This window comes from Pollicipes pollicipes, unplaced genomic scaffold (genome assembly GCF_011947565.3).
Source record: "Pollicipes pollicipes isolate AB1234 unplaced genomic scaffold, Ppol_2.1 Scaffold_3447;HRSCAF=4054_pilon_pilon_pilon, whole genome shotgun sequence".
Classification (NCBI taxonomy): domain Eukaryota; kingdom Metazoa; phylum Arthropoda; class Thecostraca; order Pollicipedomorpha; family Pollicipedidae; genus Pollicipes; species Pollicipes pollicipes.
Window position 1 is genome coordinate 36,686,056 of NW_023596297.1, and position 19,959 is coordinate 36,706,014.

Genomic DNA, 19,959 nt, shown 5'->3' on the forward strand with positions numbered 1-19,959 from the left:
ATACATAGACATTCAGATGTGGGTGAGGCAGGACATGGGTCGGTATCCAGGTTCTGTGGAGCCTCGTTTATGCTTGGTGGTTTCAAGTGAGCTCGGTTTTGGATGACATCTGAAAACCTCAGAAAGGGAAATAGGGGTTTGGCATGTGCGATTAGACAATGTCAGACAGGAGTGAAAAATTCACATAAAATATGGGGAAAAGGAGTGAAAAATTCCTCCTCACAGGGTGTTGCTTTACACCCAAAGTCGGCAATTCTAGGACACTGAGCCCACGAGTCCACAAAATGAGCGTTTACAAGCTCAACGTATGAAGTGACACTATTGTGTCATGTTTTCCGAAAATCAGCGAAATGTTCATGAGCATTTTTCAGGTTTGGCGATTGCAGGACCACATTGTTCCAGTGCGTCGGCGGTTTTTGGAATTTTTGGCAGACCGGTCTCTTCTCCAGCTGGCGGCTGTGGGGACTTCCTTCACTCAACTTCTTGAGGCATATTGCTTAGCATATAGATAAAGGCAATCGTCAAGGTGTTTATCAATACTTAAGTAAGGCATTTGATAAGTTGTCACACCAACGTCTGCTTTAGGAGCTAAAATTGCACGGCATGGGGGGAAAATTATTGGCTGCGTAATTATTGGGGTCGGTGTTAGGCCCTTTGCTCATTGTTATTGTTGTGAATAATATTAGCATAAAATTTGAAAGTTCGATACTAAAATGTGTTGACTTTAGGGGCGGTAGGTAATTTGGGCGGTATTAAATTGGTAGGTAAAAAAATACCGACCCAGTAAACCAAATTCAACTTGACTTACAGAAACTAGTGAACTGGGCATCTCTTTACCAGATGACATGCAATTATGATAGGTGTGAGGCGATGCACCGGGTAGTTTTGGCAATAAGGCGATTAGCTGTGAAATGGGAGGCCGGGAGGTGGACTAGATCGAGGAAGAAGAGGACTTAGGGGTTATCATTTCTGGGGATATAAAGGCTGACAAGCATTGTGGAGCTGCTCGGAGCAAGGCATTTCGGGTGCTAGGACTCATTAAAAGGAATGTCCATTACAAGCGTGGGAATGCTGTCAGAAAGTTGCACTGGCTTGTGCCAGACCGCACTAGATGATTTGATTTTATTTAAGTTTAAGGGCGCGTCGACGGCGGGGTTGATTTTGCAGACCACACTAGAGTACTGTGTACATGTTTGGTTCCAGTGGTTCCAAAAATATATAGCTGAAAAGAGTAGAGCCAAAATTAACTGGTGGGATGAATTAAATTGGCGACGTACGATATAGGAATGGGCTTAGAGCCGCGTTCAGTTAGCATCATACACTTGTGGGAGTAGAACTATGAAGAGGCAATGCCATTTAGTCAAAGGGTAGTAAATCATTGAAACGGTCTGTCAAACGAAGTTGTAGGACATCCCTCTCTGGCAACATTCAAAAATCGTTGGGGACAAGTTTTATCGGTCTAAAGATGTCTTTAATAGCTTAATTCAGGCAAGTCATGTGGTAAGATTAGTTTCCAGGAATTGTGCGGAACCTTAGGTAGGCCTAGGAGCCTCGATGGGTCCTTGTGGCTCTTTGTTGGCCAGACGCCTTTACGTCGTTATCTTTACTGGTTCTCTTTTGGGTAAGCGCATCGTTCAAAACCGTGACCGTGACACCGAGAGTTAATGCAGTGCTAAGTTCTATCATTTCACCCCGCATAACTTCATAAGTGTGCCAGTGCATGTTCGGAAGCCTCGTGTCAAGCATACTGTTATTTTATCTCACTGCCTGAAACGCATTTGCATGGCTTAATTTAAACTCCGGTCTTCGTTGCATTGATTGGGGAAAGTTTGCTCTGCCTCGACCATCGGTAATCAGTGGACGGCATTTTTGGCACGTTTTTTCACTTATTCTTGGCACTCATACCCCGTTCAAGTCACTTCCATTCGTAACTCCACCACCCCTCCCATCTCCGCTGCCACTCGTTATCTCATAGCCCGCTGCCGGGCCGCTTTGACGCAGGCAGGGACAGACTTGTGTGAGTACCGTGGGCTGAACCGTGCCGTTCGATCCGCCGTCCGCAACGATCGGCGTAGTCAGATCCAGAGGGAGATCAACGAGCGGGGTCCCGGTAAGGTGTCGCAGTGCGTTAGGTCAGTGCTATCTGGGAAGAGGGACGGGCAGTCGATCCGACCAGACGCGACAGCTGATGAGCTGAACCATCTTTTTCAGCTGTCCTTCGTATCACTACTGAAATAGAGGCATAAGGACCAGTCTTTGATTTAGCGACACGTTTTCCGCGAGTTGGGGCTTGCTCGTTTGTGGTGTCGCTTGCTACTCAGGAGATGCTCGGACACACGGTCTTCGGCATGGGGAACTCAGTAGCCTGGGGTTCAGATGTCCTGTGTGTCCGCATGCTGAGGCCCGGTTTCCCGACCATCGGTGACGTCATTCGTCACATCATCACTCCCTGTCTTGTCAATTCAGATACCCTTGACAATTGGAAACATTTCCGGGTCCATCCATTTTCAAGGCCGCTAGCCCGTCTGACCCATCCAATGTCCGCCCATTATCCCTGGTTCCTGTTATCGCACAAAGTAATCGAGCGAGTCGTGCGACGGTGGCTTTACCACTACCTATCCCACAACCATCTCCTTGCATCCTCCCAGCACGGTGTCCATCCTCGTCACTCGACGGAAGCCGAGGTTGCGCTAGTGTTCGTCTTTGACCATATTCTTAGCACCGCCGATAGGGGGAGGTATCACTGTTGTGCCTTAAGTATTTAAGTAGACGTTTTGACGTCATTGGTCACCGAACTTTGACTGAGAAGCTGCGGACGCACGGTATTGAGACCTCCTGGTTCGCCGCCTATCTTCAGGGGTAAACCCAGAGTGTGTGCCAGAATGATGGGTCCGGACCCACCGTGCTGTCAGGGTCCGAAGGGCAACCTTAGAGGACTCATCACCCGTGTGGAGACATCGCTTGCGTCACTTATCTGCTGGCTCCGTTCGCATGGCCTTAAGGTGAACCTAACCAAAATGATACTTATCACTTTCGGCAGTCAATTAAAAAAAAAAGTTTTAAGTCGCATTGAGATTCTGATGCCATGATAGCGAGGGCAGTTCCATGCATGATAATTTGGTTCTTCATATAGATGACCACACAAGCAAGAGGGACTAGGTGTTATTAAATCTTTAATTTCGGGCATGTGAGCACTAAGGTCTGATATTCCCAGTCTCAGCCTAGTACTTCGGGTGTTACCAAGCCTGTATCCAAAGTTGTGATAGGTTGGAGGCTCAGCGACACCGCCGTGCTCGTATATTTCCCGTTTGAAGGAACGAGAAGACTGAAGGGATGACACCTCAAGCGAGAGTTGGTTTCGTCTTCTCGTGGTTGATGAAATGTTTTTGGTGTGTCGAGGTTCTGTTCGGTGGTGATGTGAGTGGCATTGGTCTGCGTAACGGACGTCCTGTTGCGAGTGTATCTGTGCCAGGTAAAAGTGCAGTAACGTTTGGTGGCAGTTGATGTTGGTTGTAGATGGAAGCGTGGAACAACGTCCGTTTGTATATGTTTCTTCGTAACTCGAGAATGTTCCCCCGAACTCCTCCAACAATTTGCGAGCGTGTGTTCTGTAGTGTGCGCTGGTGATTAGTCTGGCTGCTATGCGCTGTAAGTCTGCTTTGTGCTTTCAAGTCCAAGGGAGTCACTGGTTTTCAAAAGTCTGTCATATGCGACTTCGCAATAATCAAACAAAGGAATAATGTAAACCATATACATCTCGTTGAGAATATGTCGAAGTAAAAGTCGCGATAGTGAGTAGAGATGCCCAAGGGCTCTACTGATTTTGGAGTTAGTGTCATTAATGTGTTGGTGAGAGTGCAAGTCAGTAGAAATCGCAAGGCATGGTGTTTGTGGTTTGTAACGGGAAGAATTGGTTGGCCATCGAAGGCCAGCTGCGGAGGGTTGTGTGTGATTCTGTTCGTGGATGTTTGTTGAACTGTTTTCGTGGCGTTGAACGTGATGAGCAGGTCTTTACCGAAATCTTGCATGTTATGTAAGTCGTGTTGGAGTGACCTTTTTGTGGCCGCTGGGTCGTGTGAGTGTACTGTGTATGGTGCGGTGTCGTCGGCAAAGAACAATACGTCATTGTCAATCCTGTCAGCCAGGTCGTTCAGATATATAAGCACAGGGAAAGATCCCAGAACCGACCATAGCGGACATCCAACACGTATTGTCCTGGGGGTGGCTAGACTGTGGTGTGCCTTGATTGTCTGCTTGCAGTCTGGAAGATATGATTCTAGACAATTTAAGAGAGTTCCTGACAAACCACAATAACTTCTGCACTTGAGTAGGACGCCCTTATGTCATGCCTCGTCAAAACACTTACTGATGTCCACGTAGTGCTATTTATTACACCCGCCATGCTTGAGACCTTTTTGCGTCGGTGAGTGGCCCTGCTTCGATCCAAGGTCCACCGTCTCGGTCAGAGGACCTTCGGCGTCAGAAAGAGGACCAATATATCCTGTGGATCGATAGTAGCCGATAAGCAATGAGAAAGGGGGCGCAAAGGCCCAGCAGCCCCAAACGGAAAATACATTGGACTCCAAGTCTTGGCCGAAGACTCTATTGGGGTCTGCCTATTGAAGGGGCGAGAAGGTTGAGGGATCCAGAAACCCCCCGGCTCCTGTTGGGGCCGCGAAGTCCGAAAAATGACGATACTGAATGGGAAAAAAACCAAAAGTTGCCACATTGAAGCTCACACAGTACCTTATCAGCGTCTAGCAGCCCAGGAAGTCCCATTTGGTGAGCTCGTGGACCCCCTCTGGCCGCTCAGTCGGGAGTTCCTAGCCGCCAGGGATACACTGGTATTTAAGGGCGCTCACAGCTTCTTAGTGCTCCGTCCTTCAAGCCGTGGACACAAAGGGAACCGGGAAACTACTGTGGTCGCTCAGAGGTCGTACTCACCGCTCGGGTATATCCAGTGGCGCACGCAGGAGATGCACAGGGGCACGTGCCCTCCGCCGTCCTTCCGCCTCAGGGCTCTGGAGGCAGACGATCTAAGACCCAATGTTTGGCTCCGAAGGGCCCGACGGAGATCATTTTAGGGATTCCGGTCCAGCGACCCGGGCCCTTAATGCCTGTCCGAGTGCCCTTTGCGCCGATTGTGTGCCTCCGGAAAAGATCAGGGCCTCTACTTCTATCACACACCACCAGAACCGAGCAGTCGGCTCCGTGTCGGTTTGGGTCTGAGGACCCATTCCCCAAGCAGGGTCAAGGCCGGGCGCTTGGCTTACTGGGCCTTATTGGTCGGGGCCCCTGAAACCGTGAGGGACACTTCGCTGTAGGGGGGCAGCGTACTTATCAGCGGGCTCTGTGCTGGCAAGGGAGAGCACCAGAGCATCGAGTGTTTTGAGTGTCGCGGGTGAACGCTGTTGCCTATCAATGATGAGTATATGTAATGCATAAATCCTTATGTCTGTGTTGCGATATGTACGTAGCATGTTTGCGCTACACCGGCATTACAGAAACTGATGCATGGAGGTATAAGATTCATGTAAGAACAGGCACGATATAATTTCCAAGTTTACAAACGTACCACAATATCGACGTTGCCTAAGACCGGCATTCCAGAGCATGTCCAACGAAAGATGACGCGTTGAGAGATGTAAGTATTACCGGATCACGCAATATGGCAATCTATATCTCCCTTGTATCATGAGCTGCGGTGCCATCGAAAACAAGCGCGCGAGAAGAAGCGAAAGCTGCGATCAGCTTTATCCAGAAAACACCCGAAAAGACCAGTTACGCAGTCTGCTGTGATTCTCAGCAAAACATGGATAAATCATTATCTGCTTCGTAAAGTTGGAATATATATATATATATATATATATATATATATATATATATATATATATATATATATATCTCTCTCTCTCTCTCTCTCTCTCTCTCCTCTCTCCTCTCTCTCTCTCTCTCTCTCTCTCTCTCTCTCTCTCTCTCTCTCTCTCTCTCTCCTCTCTCTCTCTCTCTCTCTCTCTCTCTCTCTCTCTCTCTCTCTCTTCCTCTCTCTCTCCTCTCTCTCTCTCTCTCTCTCTCTCTCTCTCTCTCTCTCTCTCTCTCTCTCTCTCTCTCTCTCTCTCTCTCTCTCTCTCTCTCTCTCTCTCTCTCTCTCTCTCTCTCTCTCTCTCTCTCTCTCTCTCTCTCTCTCTCTCTCTCTCTCTCTCTCTCTCTCTCTCCTCTCTCTCTCTCTCTCTCTCTCTCTCTCTCTCTCTCTCTCTCTCTCTCTCTCTCTCTCTCTCTCTCTCTCTCTCTCTCTCTCTCTCTCTCTCTCTCTCTCTCTCTCTCTCTCTCTCTCTCTCTCTCTCTCTCTCTCTCTCTCTCTCTCTCTCTCTCTCTCTCTCTCTCTCTCTCTCTCTCTCTCTCTCTCTCTCTCTCTCTCTCTCTCTCTCTCTCTCCTCTCTCTCTCTCTCTCTCTCTCTCTCTCTCTCTCTCTCTCTCTCTCTCTCTCTCTCTCTCTCTCTCTCTCTCTCTCTCTCTCTCTCTCTCTCTCTCTCTCTCTCTCTCTCTCTCTCTCTCTCTCTCTCTCTCTCTCTCTCTCTCGCGTGCGTGTGCGTGTGCGTGTGGGTGTGGGTGTGGGTGTGCATATATACATGCATATTTAAGTGCATGTTGCGAATTCAGTACAAAAAAGTATAAAAACTGCATCAGATTTTGCGCCAAACAGCGGTCCAGAATGGTCAGAAAACGAAAGGTCATTTTGACTTAAGTCGATCGGATTTGTTATAGAAAATTAGCGTCAGTGCATGTCCACGTTCATTAACGACAGCCCCATGGCAGCGTAATGCGAATACACCTTCAACAATATTTGCATCTCGAAAACACTGCCACACCCAGTGATTACAGGCATTAGATATATTTTCGTGACTGACAGCGACGAGCTATTTCGGTGCATGTTTCAGCAAAGATGACAGCATACCGTGCGATTTTCCGTTTCTTGTGAAAGTTTTCTGGCCACTGGAGTATCCGGCCGAGTTGTGACCGAAGCGATAAAGCGGGACAGCCTCGGCACCCGCAGATCGGTGTGCAAAACTGTGCAAAATTGTGTGTTCATGTTATGTTACATATGTTCATGCATATATATGCTTACATATGCATACATATGCTACATATGCATGTTATGTTATATGTGCTCAGGAAATATGTGATGTTGATAGTAATATCCGTTCTGCACGTGTGCTATACGTATGTTTAGGTACCTATGCTCGCCGTATGTCTTAACCCTTCCCTGGTTCGCCGTTTTGCGTAACTCGGACGGACAGGGGAGAGCGGGTTGATGCCATCCCCCCGCTCCTGGCGTTTCCAGTTTAATAAGGATAGAGCTTAACCTAGTACACCAGTATAGTGTTCTGAACACGGTCTCACGATTGGTACTAGTTTTTGTGTTGCTTGCATGCCGGAGGTCCCATTTTCCACGAGACCGTACTTTGTAGTTTTACATTATGTCTGCGAGGCAATGCCTCGTGACAACACGAAACTTAAATTGGCGTGTATCGTGCTCACACCTGAGTACATCCTGAAGTACAGTTACGTGGCCGCCCGCCGCCCGAGCTAGCCGTAGATCGCCGTGGAAAGATAATCACAAACTGCCGCTGCTCCGAAACTAGATGATCTGGAGATGCGTTTTGGTGCCAAAACACTTGCTATGACCACCTCCTATCATAACGGGGGTTAGACGTCATGTCATTGCTGCATCGGGTATCGACAACAATTTTCCGTGAGACGATAATCCTCATTGGGCTAATAACTGAAGCCATGGTACGCAATGCAGCCAAAACAATGTTTGTTTCTCTCCACATTTGCTTGCTAGTAGCTTGACCTCACGCTGAGCCCGTCCTCAAAAAACAACTCCCTCGCAACAAGCTGTGATTCGTCCGTGGGCTAATGCCGGAAGACTCCAGTGCTTCAAAACTTGTCCCGTCCAAACTAGTAGAACATCTGCATTGTCGCACCAGACTACGCACACGCCTGGCGACAGGCAGGTTGGCACGAATGAAAATGGCTCGAACGATTAGATGATTGACCAAGGCAACGATCACTGGTACAACATAAGAGGGGCTGCAGTGAACGCATAAGACCGAGGGAAATAGGATAAACATGTGGGTATGCAATTCGGATATCATCATAATAGCTTTATATAAGCACAGTTCCTTTCATCGTTTCGCTAAGCCCCTGGCACTGGGTGTCGGAGCACACAGTGCGCTTATGGCAAGCCCAGTGTGTGGTGCTTGCTACAAAACGGGAGATGGCTTTGAAACGGGAGACGCAGTATTGTACGCGTTAAGGGACTAGCAGCCGATCACATGCAGCAGCAACGCGACAAATGCCAGAGTGTTATGTTGTTATCAGTATTTAGGGGGTACCTGGCTAGTAGGCAGCAGTGTGGCGGTAGTTCTCGTCATTTAATTTAATTGTTCCGCCATTGCACGCGGCGGCAGGTTTTCTCTAATGCATGTCTTGGCTTAGATAACAACATACAGTGTATTTGTGTTTCTTACGTTTTTTTTCTAGCCTCCATAATGTCTTGCCGAGTTATGTATATATATATATATATATATATATATATATATATATATATATATATATATATATATATATATATATATACATACATGTAATGCCTACTGTTGTTGCTTCAACAAAGGCATGTTGTCGAAATATCAGCCCATCTCTATCTCCATTCTCCTTGTTTTTCTCCGAGGAATAACGCTATTACTACTGTCTCACCTATGCTTCCTGTTTGATCTCACACTCCGAAAACCAACCCTCACGCGACAAGTCGACATTTGTCTGTAGTCCGGTGCTGAACGACGACGGCGCCTGAGAAACTCGAAGAGAGAGACTTTCCTGCCCGACCAACAATGAATGCCAGTTTGCCATGCCATGCCATGCCAGAATGCCATTTTCATCCACACGCCAGACTTCACGCGCTTGACGATAGGCAGGTTGGCGCGAACGATCAGCTGATTGGCCAAGGCAACCGATGGCCGTAACCGCGTAAGCCAGGCTGCAGTGAACCCGACTTCTCATGAGACCAAGGGAAATATAAGCACGATACAGGTACATATAATATGGATGCGATAACAAACAAAAAAAAAATAATATGCACAGTTCGTTTCATCGTTTTGCTGAGTCTTTGGTTGTGGAGGTAGGTACGCCGTGTGCTCAGGGCAAGGGCAGCAGAGAGCACTTTACGCAGTGCTCATTGCAAATGCTTTTGAAGCGTGAGGCGCGATCGAGTAGGCGTTAGGTGTCTAGTAGCGGGCTGTATGTAGCAAGAAAGCATACGTACCTGTTCGCGTGCTTACCTGAGCCACTGCTGGGTACCTGTTGGCTTGAAGGAAACATGCACTTAGAGCCTGGGTGGGGAGATCTCGGAGGCAGCAAGGCCCAGTACACAAATGTCTCGTGCGAAGGAGGCGCCAACTGCGTATCATGTACAAGTAACACCTTCATTCTTCAATCTTCATTCTTCAATCTTCATTTGGGATCCACACGACCTTTATTTTCAAAAGGCCCCAAACATTTCAGAAGCAACACAAACGACCACAAATATTGATTTTCGATAGGCTCCGAAATCCGGGACGCCATAGCAGGCCCCAAACCTTCATTCTCCAAGGGCATCAAATCTCCAGAATACAGCAATGTTGTGCCTCCCAACTTGACGAAATCCTGGATTGGCCCCTTGGCCTGTTGGGCACCAAAACGGTCATTTTAGGGCATCGCAGCTTCCATTTCGGGGGGCCATAACGTTTATTTTAAACGGGCCCTTTATCAAAGTGGGCCATTCAAATTCCTGAAAACTTTGGTTTTAAACAAGGATCAAAATCCATCGACACCACAATCTCTGTGCCCTTCACCTTGGCAAAATTCTGGATCGGTCTGATCCACGAGGGAGCACCAACAAGCTTCATTACCGGGTATCATAGCTTATATTTTCCACAGGCACACATTTCCTGGGGCACCACCCGGCGGGGCGGGTCCAGAGAGGGAAGGGCCATGGGACCATGCTAATTCCTCTTGGGCCCCATGAGGTTTTGATGCTCCGAAGAGGCACCCAATCTCATGGGGAAGGGGCGACAATTCCTTGATTTCGGAACCACATAACCCGTATTTTTATGGGACACTAAATTGCGGTAGCACCACGACGTCCATGTCTTGTCTCTTAAGGAAATCCTGCGTCGGCCCATTTTGCGAAGGGGCACCATAACATTTGTTTTGCAACCCCTTATTTCGGGGCACCATAACATTTGTTTTCAAGAAGCACCCAATTCCAGAGGGTAACAGAAAGGGCCCTAATCCTTTTTTCTGAAAGATACATGAATTCCAGGTACATAACTATGTTCAGCTTTCTGCACCGATAAAATCCTGGATCGGAACACTGGGCGAGGAGGCGCAAAAACCTTGCTTGCGAGGCGTCATCATCCTTGTTCTCAAGAGACGCTGAATCAAGGCGGGCTATTTGCAAAGCCCAAAACCAAAATTTTAGAAGGGCACCAAAATCCAGGGCTATTACGATTGGTATGCCTTTCAATGAAAAAATATCGATCGGACCGTTCTGGAATGGAGTACCCTGTTCGGGGGAAACAGGCACTAACAGCCATGTTTATCATTGGGGCTTTACGACGCACTGACCTGCTGAGGGCATATGGCGTCACCTACCCTCACCCTAGCAGGAAGGGCGGGCACCAAGGGGAATCGAACCCCGTTTCTTTGGTTTCCCAGACGCGCAGTAGTTGGCGCAGGCGCGTAACTACTATCTTGCGCGTGCTGATCAGCAACCCTCATGTCGGCGCATTATAGCATTTATTTTCAAGACACATAACTCCAGGAGTCATCGCAATGCTCAGGCCTGTCCTCAAACGAAATCCTACATCAGCGCATTCGGCCAAGGGGCACATTTCTTTCGGGCCACCTCTGCATTTTTTTTTTACTTGAGACACCAAATGCAAGTGGGCAATCAAAAGAACGATTAGAAGTGGACCAAAACTTCTCAGGTACAATACAGGTGCACCACATTTTCCTTGGCTTGCGCTCTGGCGAAATCCTTGCTCGGCACCTTCGATGAAAAGGCATCAAGAACCTTGATTCCGGTGCATACTAACATTTGATTTTAAGAGGCACTCAATTTCAGTTGAAACACGGTAGCGGCACGGGGTCAACACCTCGTCGTGTGGGTTACCAATAGGTGGCGCCAACGAGTGTTGTTATTGTGTTCAACCTGACAGCGTAGTGTTCTTTACTCTTCGTGATCCGCCCCTCCCTGGACGCGCTTCCCCGTCAGTTCGGGCCGGCATCACCTCAATGCCGGCACCGATGTTTCAAACCGGACCAGCACGACCAACGCAGCAGTGCTAGTCCCGGCCACTCGGCCGCAACCAGCCGGTTCACAGCCCGAGTCCTGAGGTGCGGGTGATTACGCTTGTGTTGCACTGCATGGAGGCTCGGATTGTCTTCTGAAGAAAACGAAGGGCAACTACTGCCACCTTTTCTCTTTCGTCGCCGAAGACAATGACGTGCGCATCAACACCACAAATGGCCCAAACACTCCTTTTAAAGCGATATCAAATTCCAGGGACACTTAAAATGGCCCTCGAAGTTTTATTTTCACGGGGAACCAAATAGAGCACTACTCGCTCCACCCTTCCTGTCAATGCAGGAGAGGTTAAAGTCACAATTGGGGGGGGGGGGGGGGTGAGAGGAGGGCAAATTGGACATTAGGGAGGGCGGTGGCAATGGCCCACCCAAAAGAATGCTAATCGAGACCCATGCACGCGATTGACTTGTTTCCACGAATGTGCGAGATTTGTTGGTGATATGCCAGCACTTTTCAGCCTGCACAGCGCTCGAAAACGTGTTTCGAATGCGCATAGACAAGTCAGCTTCCTGGATTATAATTTTCAACTGGATCCCGCCTTGTTTTTTTCCATTGGTTTTCTTGCTTACCACTGGCTTACTTGCTTTCATACTAGCAGAAAACTGTTTTGTTGCACGCCGCTTTTGATCGCTGGCAAAAGTACGGTGGTTTCCTGTGCAGTGTTATTGATATGGTTAGAAATGAACCAGTCTTCAGAGGGGCATTCTGTTGAGGGGTGCTACTCTGAGACTCGGTTCAGTTGTCTCCGTGTTTTTATCGAGCTGGTCGGCTATTTTTACGAATTCAGCGTTCGTTTCTACCCGACGAAGCTCGAAGACATCTGGTTTTATCTCTCACAGTAACCACCCCTTTGGCAGAATGTTGCGTGGTGTCTACAAATGCTTAGCGTGTCCTGATCACCATTACTTGCTATGCTCTCATTGTTCACGAATTCAGGAACATCATTTTGAGATGTGATTTATATCGTGTACAGGCTCTTCCGGCCCCGCGATGTTTAACATAAGACACAATATCTGGCAGTTTTCCGTCTTTTCGGAACCCTTCACGGTGAATTTTGGAGCTTGCAGGTTTCTGGGTTTGCAGATCTGCTCAGTTGGCTTCCGTGCAGTAAAAATGCCCACAAAATATCATCAAAAGCTTTTTCTGGGTTCTGTTACTTGTCGAAATGCTTCATACGGTTTGCCTTTGATTCGACATCGATTTCATCCACTGAAACACCAGTCTGCATACTAGCGTACCACGTCTTTCTTTAAGCATTCTATGTGGCATCGAGCAAAGCTGTCTACAATTCATTGGTTCCTACAGTACAGTACAGCGTCATCTTGTATAGTACAGTTTACGAGCTTGGGATTGTCTATCTCTGAGCATGGCATTGGCCCATATCGCCATCGTACATTGGCACGGTCAACTTTTTCCGCCCTATGTGCACTCGCCTGAATTATCCTGGCGGGTAGACGTTGATACAGGATCCCATGGGAGCTCAGTTAGGCACGATGAAAGCCATTACGCTCAGAACCTTTACGGTGTTCGTGAAACTCACGACGTTCCACCAGTGCTGCGTGGGGGTACCTTGAGTGGGCTGCCGGTGCCGATTTCAGCGAAACTGCAGGAAGCTGACAATATGTGCGCGTACATGATAATCTCGAGCTAATACGATCACCACGACTTTTTAATTTGTGTGAACGAACCATCCCTTGTCCACGATTATACCACGTCTACCATCCAATATGTACCACAACTTTCCACTCAACCTAAGCAGAATGGTTGTACCTGTTTTGTTTGCTTTCCCGCTGTTGTGCGGTTTTCCACACAGCGAACACTGCAGCACTGTTTTCCTGTCTCTTCTGCTCGCAGCCGGATTGTCTCTGTTCTGTGCCGTCCGGCCCCTTCCGATCCTCTTCCTTCACCTCTCGGCGACCAGCCTCGGTCGCCGGGCGCTAACGACCGTCTTGCTTCGGTCGCCTCCGTTTGAGCAGCCCGGGAGGCGCTCTCAGACGTCATCCTCGAGGAGGACGTGCGCTTGCAGAGGGAGCAGGAGGAAGCCGAGCGAGCCGCCATCGAGAAAGCCGAGCGCGAGGCGGCCGAGGCGGCGGCAGAGGCGGCTGCCGCAGCCGCAGCAGCAGCCAAGGTCAGTCTATGGCGGCGGCCGCACAGCCTGCCGATCGCGTGTGTGGTGATCGGAACGGTCCCTGTGGACGTTCCCTGCGCTCCTGCCCGCTTGGCGAGCACTTTTAGGTGGCAGTGGTTTCCTTGCCAGCTGTTATTTAAAGCGATGCAATTTAAACAGCTAAGCAGCTGTTTGAAGCCATTGTTCTGTCCCTCTAGCCAATTCAACGCATTATGGCGCGCGATTTTTATCATTTAAGACACCGTGCGCATTTGATTGTATTTAGGTGTACGTTTTGAATAACGCGGTTACAAACTATTCGTTTACGTCGTCATCCACAAATGATCGCCGCTGTCGGTACTGAATGCTTGTTTGGTATGAAATGTGTTACCGGCTTCTGTCATCTGGTCATTAATCGGCATAGTTCCAATCATTTGTACGCTTCACATCACAACATCCACACATGGTTGTGAGGGGTTTGGTCGGTTGAAATGTGATTAGTGCGCATAAAATGCGTTTGGCTCGCTGCAAGCAGTATTCCTGGCCGAAAACACCGTTCGAAGCCGTTGCCGTTGTGTCGGTGACCCGGGAAGGACACTACACGGCGTCTCTTGTTGGGTCAGTGTTGGATTCAGAACTCGTTTTGCCTCCTGCACGAGCCCATATCATGCGGGCCGTGGATTGAATCGGTGCTCTGTAAGTTGAAGATCGGTTGTTGTGAGGAACATCTAAACTCAGGGATAAACATAACTTGCTGTGCGTCCTGATTGCAGCAGCCAGCAGTTGGGACCGGGCCATATAAAAAACTCCACGATATTATATTGATTTTACTTCTCGGAGTAACAAAGCAAACATACTCAGAGAGATGCGTCGATGCTAAGGCTTGCGTGCTAGGTTTACCCTTCATACCATTCTGTAATCTTTTGCCGCCCAATGCACTTCTGCAAGTACGTTGTTCAGCCAACATGGTTTCCTAAAAGCATCGTTGAGCGCCCCCCCCCCCCCCCCCCCCCAGGTATTCTACCGTTCACAGTAGGTGTGGTTCTAGGCAGAATTCACCTATCGTTTTACCATCCTTTGTCGACGTGAAGTCTCAGCTCTGCTGTATGCACCGGGCTTAAACGCCAAGAAGCGATGGTTCTTCTATGCCTGCTCCTGCCAATGGGCACCATTGTCATACGCTCTTTTCCTTCGCGTGCGACTAGACATTTTGAGGGCTTTGTGAATGTGATACCAAAATGTAAAATGCGGCTAACCACACACGCACACACACACACACGCACGCACGCACGCACGCACGCACGCACGCACGCACGCACGCACGCACGCATGCATGCATATGTATGCACAAATGTATATATATATATATATATATATATATATAATGCGTATATGGGTGTCGATTTTTTGTGGGGGTCCTGCCCTCCAATATTGAGTTAGGTCCCAATCTTGACTTGCCCCCTCCCAACGAGTTTGGCTGGAATGCTACAAAAAGCGTAGGTAAAAGATGGCCATCAAATAAAGACTATCTCTTTGACTTTTCTGCGTAGTGACCTCGCCATGGAGAATGAAGCGGGCCACCTTAATCCCCGCAACCCTATAATTATTTCCTCAAATGATCGCTAATTCTATGTACGGGGGGTTAAAGCCCTTTGCATATCACGTAATTTTTGTTATCACGCATAACGCCATGCGCTTCTTCACGCAGCCTAAAAATTATATTGACGCCACTGATTCACTGGTATTGTGGATACTTCCATGCCTAGCGTTATTTCTCTGCTACCCATGGAAGCCTACGAACCTAGCCTAGTTTTGCCTGAAACATATACTGCATGGTCTCCTTACTGCATGGTCTCATGCATGAGAAAAGAAAATCGGGTAACAGAATGTGATTTTTGTTGCAGCATCATTCCTTCAAAATATTAGTTCAGCTATGAAATGGGATATACGAAAGATACATACCACGAAATAGTTTTGCTGGGACGGATTTCGGATCGGATTTTGTGCGGAAAGTAGTTTATTGCTTGCACTCCAGATCACCATTTCATTATTGAAATGAAGGTTTAACGAACCCATTTTGCTCCGGGCCCTTATCGAAATATCACGAAAGGGCCTTTACCGTGTTACGCGATCGCACGATACTCGGCGCTGTAATCAGGCTGACGCTGTCCAGCCAGCGGCCAAATGGCGCTCTTCGGCGAGCCATATACAAACGCTTTTACTGGAAAGCAAACCCTCCGCCACGTGTTTCACCACGTCACAAATGTGGCCGGAATAACTTCAGCTGACCTCAGGTCAGCTCAGCTCAGCGCTACCAATGTGAGGCTTAGGCAGCGACGATTGTGTTTTTGCGGCAATACAATTTTTGCGAGCATTTTGTGCGTGGCAGCGAACCGGCTTGTAGAAAGGTAGTGCCGGTTAACTGCCACATCACAAGCTTTTTCTGTCCAAAAATATCACATGTGGCCTAGGAATCAGCAATGAATAGTAGAACTCCGATGCATGTATGCCAACATTGATAATAACGTTGGTTTTGTTTTTACGCATGCATACTTTTGCGGCCAAAATACGTGACAGGGTTTCATTGGTATTCCTGTGGTCATTACCATTTCAGATGTTTAGCTGTATTCTTTTACAATTTCCAGGAGTTCACCGATTTGGGTTTAAATGAAATCATCAGACTGTTAGGGAAAAGTGCATCGTCGTGTGCAGCAGAACTTTTTTCATCATGCGCAATCGTACAAGTTTAAGTCAAACTTATTGTGTAAACTGATCTGTTATTACTGTGTGGTGCTGAGGGAGACCTAGCCCTCATGAATTAAAATATCTTACAAAATATGACGTACAGCCATTTGATGGAAATTTACACAAGCAACAGACGCTGTTCAGACCTCAGGATATGACAAAAATTATAAAAAAACGAGGGGCAGAAACGAGCGAACCAGAAACACTGAATTTGCAAGGTACCGAAGCCTGTGTATGAACTCATTTGTGCCAATTTTTTACGTATACAAGGTCAACTGATCACGACGCGCTGGGTTAGGGAGGGGGGGGGGGGGTCAATTGGACCTCTGGGATAAAAAGAAGGGAATCAGAAACACTAACTTCACAAGGCAAGAAGGCCGGTGTATTAACTCACGTATATACACTTACAGGTATTTAAGGCGCATCCACGTGGTGGTTACTCTGCGCCCAGTCGTACAATAAAAAAGAACCCACACACAGTACAGAGATACACACATACTCTTAGATACACAGTTTCAGTCAATGCGCCAGCGATTTAAAACAGTCAAAAATGCCCGGTACAAGGGTGCGGACGGCCGCCGCAGGCAGCCGGTTCCACGCGGCGGCAGCGCGGTACGGAAAGTGCCGCTGGGTGGCGTTCAGTCGGACGAGCGGCGGATGCAGCGAGCCGACACCGCCCGAAACGGCCCGAGTTTGGCGTTGGGAAGACTCGGCGCGCGTTACGAACAGAGCACGGAGTGCATTGGGAGATCCGGGGACGTGCAGTACCCTGTACACCTTCAGACACTCTCGGTGGTGCACAAGATCCGCGACACTACGCCAGCCGAGCGCCTCTAGACCGGGCGAAATGTGATCGCTGCGGCGGACACCACTCACTAGCCTGGCTGCGAAGTGCATCACCCTTTCCACCCCGTCTAGGTGACGCTCGGCCGCTCCACCCCCTACGGATGGGCAGTAGAGGATGCGGGGAAAGACGTAGATTTGGACAAGGAGCTCAGGAGATAAAAAAGAACCTTGGGAGTGAAGTGATGTCGGATTTTGAACGGGGATACGAGGATTACATTACAGCACCGGACGAGGGAGGAGATGTGGGGTTCCCAGGTGAGGTGGTGGTGGAGGAGTACATCCATTACCTTCACTGAAGATGATGGACGAAAAGTTGTGCCGAAGATGGTAATATGAAAGTTGCCAGTCTTTGTGACAGAGGGTTTGGTGCCGATCAGCATGAAGTCGGTCTTTTTGGGGTTCATTTTAAGGTTATTTGACTGAAACCAACTTTGAAGGCACTGAATTGACTCCTAGACACGGGCATTCAGGTTGGATGGGCTGACGACATCGGGGGTAGCGAAGTCAAGGAGTTGGGTATCATTGGCGTAGGAAAGGAGGCGGCCGTGGGGTGGTAAGCTGGATAGGTCTTTGATGAAGATGAGAAACAGAATTTAGCCGACAAGGGATTCCTGGGCCACCCCGTGGGAAAGAGATAAGGTAACCGAGCCACCACCAGCCACCAGCTTTCGACCGCTCAGGTAGTCCCGGAACCATTCCGAGGACACCCCGCACCATTCCAGCTCGCTGAGGGGGACACCGTGATCAACGCTGTTAAAGGGTTTGCTAAGGTCAATCATCGTAATCGATGTGACATGGCCGTTGTCGACAGCCCTTGCCAGCCACCCGACAGCGTCGATCAAGGGCCACTTTCAACAGCCAAGGGCCACTAGCCTCTCGACTCCGTCGAGTGGCGTGAACGGTAAGCATATTGCGATGGCGTCAGTACATGATTGTCAAGAAGGTAGGAAGCGAAATGCTAGCCGACGACCTTCTCGGTAATTTTCGATAGAACAGAAATAATAGAAATAGGCTGGAAGTTGCCCAGGTCTGATCAATCGCCAAACTTGAACACCGGGGTAACGTGCGCGATCTTTCAGACGGACGGAAAGGTGCGTGATATGATAGAAAAGTTGATCAGATGTGGAAGATGAGCACCGATTACAGGGAAACACTTTTCACTGAATAAAGTAGCATGCCCTCGACACCGACAGCCCTCGACGCGGTAATCCTCCTGATGGCTGCAAAAAGCTCCGGTAGATAGGCTGAATGCAGGGGGAAACGCCGAGACACGCCGAGTGAGTGGGACGCCGAAGTGGGCATTGAGTACGTCCGCCCGGGTGCCCATGTCGTAATCGGGTATGTCACGCTCTCCCGCTGGCTGCAGTCCGAATTGCTTAACGCGGCTCCAGAAATCTCGCCGCGTTGTCAGCAGAACGCTGCACAGGGAGGAGTGTCGCGCGCGAGTGATCAGTCCCCTCACTCTGTTACGGCACCGCTGGTACGCGCGGCGCCCCTCTGTGGCACGGCAGCGCTCCCTGGTCTGGCGGGCGCAGTCGCGCTCCCCCATAGCTGCGGAGACTTCGGTATCTCTACGCAACCGTGGACAGCCGGACTGGCGTGACGTCACGGTGATGGTCGGACAGTGAGCGTCGACTGCGACGTTCCACACTTATGTTCCACACTATAAACGCAGTCGCCTTGTCATCGGCGGCGCCAGCGGCGTGGAGCGGCTCCCAATCGGTGAGCAGCAGACTCAGGTTAAACGCGTCCCAGTCGACGCGTTTCCACATTCGCACGGTAGTGGTGACTGACCGCCGGCGCTCTGGGGACGGGAGCGCGGAGGAGCACCGGTTGGTGGTCCGCCACAGGCTCGGGGAGAGCCTCAGCTGAGTCTCGGTGACCGGTCATCTTGGTGACCATCAGGTCTAGCAGTGGTGATGTCGGGTGGAGGTGGGTGGGCTTGACCAGCTGTTCGAGTCTCATGTCTCAGGATGGTCTGAGAACCGCATACAGCATGTGAACGCGGTTTTGTATAAACTCACATGTGCCCAATTTTGAGTTAGACTAGCCAAATATGGTCAAGCACCAGATAGGCATCCGGAGTACCTCCAGACCTCCTCATACACACCCCTTGACCCTACAAATCTGTTCTAAGCAAAGTTTCACTGGTGTTCATATTACACCAGCTGGAATCGACTGCGTCGCACCAGCGGCGAAAAACGGTTGATGCGGGTCATCTTAGGGTGATGAACTCCTCTGGCCTGCAAAAGGTCCAGATAAGATGTCTGTTGACGTTGCTGTGATCAAGAAATTTGAAAACGAGCATCAACAACTACCCCTTACAGCACGTTCTTTAGTGGAAAAGCGGTTTGGTTTTGACCTCGGTCCGACCTTCATACTGACCCAAGCTCAATGAAATTGGTCGTAAGCTTAACCTCAATCGACAAATTATCTTATAAGCTATCTCAGAGATGTATGGCTTCGTTAAAATGGATTGTTCCACATTTGTATGGAGTTTTGAACTGAAATAAGCATATTAAAGACATTTTGATACAGCTCACGGCCATGCTCTTTTTAAGACCTAAAGCCCTTTGGTTCCTGAGATTGAAGGCCGCAAAGATGTGGGAGAGTAATTTGGAAGAGTATTTGAAGGTCACCGTGACATTCATGACGTCATAACGGAGTTATTCACATCTTGCCATTTCATAAGGCATGCGGCGGCCAAGGCCACGAAAAAATGTTTATTCGGCGTTTGTGAGCACCATTCCCGGACAGAAGGGTCGTCAGCTGGTTCTCAGTGTTGTGCAAGGTACGATGACGTACTGAAATAATGGCGTATTTAGGAGCACATTTACGGAGCGGATAA

General features: G+C 49.0%; 1 protein-coding gene across 1 annotated transcript in view; it reads left to right on the forward strand.

Annotated features, from left to right (window-relative positions):
• The window catches only part of LOC119091775 (dynein intermediate chain CFAP94, axonemal), a gene marked incomplete in the record, with an annotated part of 89,629 nt that overhangs the window by 31,843 nt on the left and 37,827 nt on the right, over positions 1-19,959 (forward strand). The window contains 1 exon segment of the mRNA XM_037214642.1: positions 13,390-13,541. Coding sequence (XP_037070537.1) covers positions 13,390-13,541 — 152 coding nt within the window.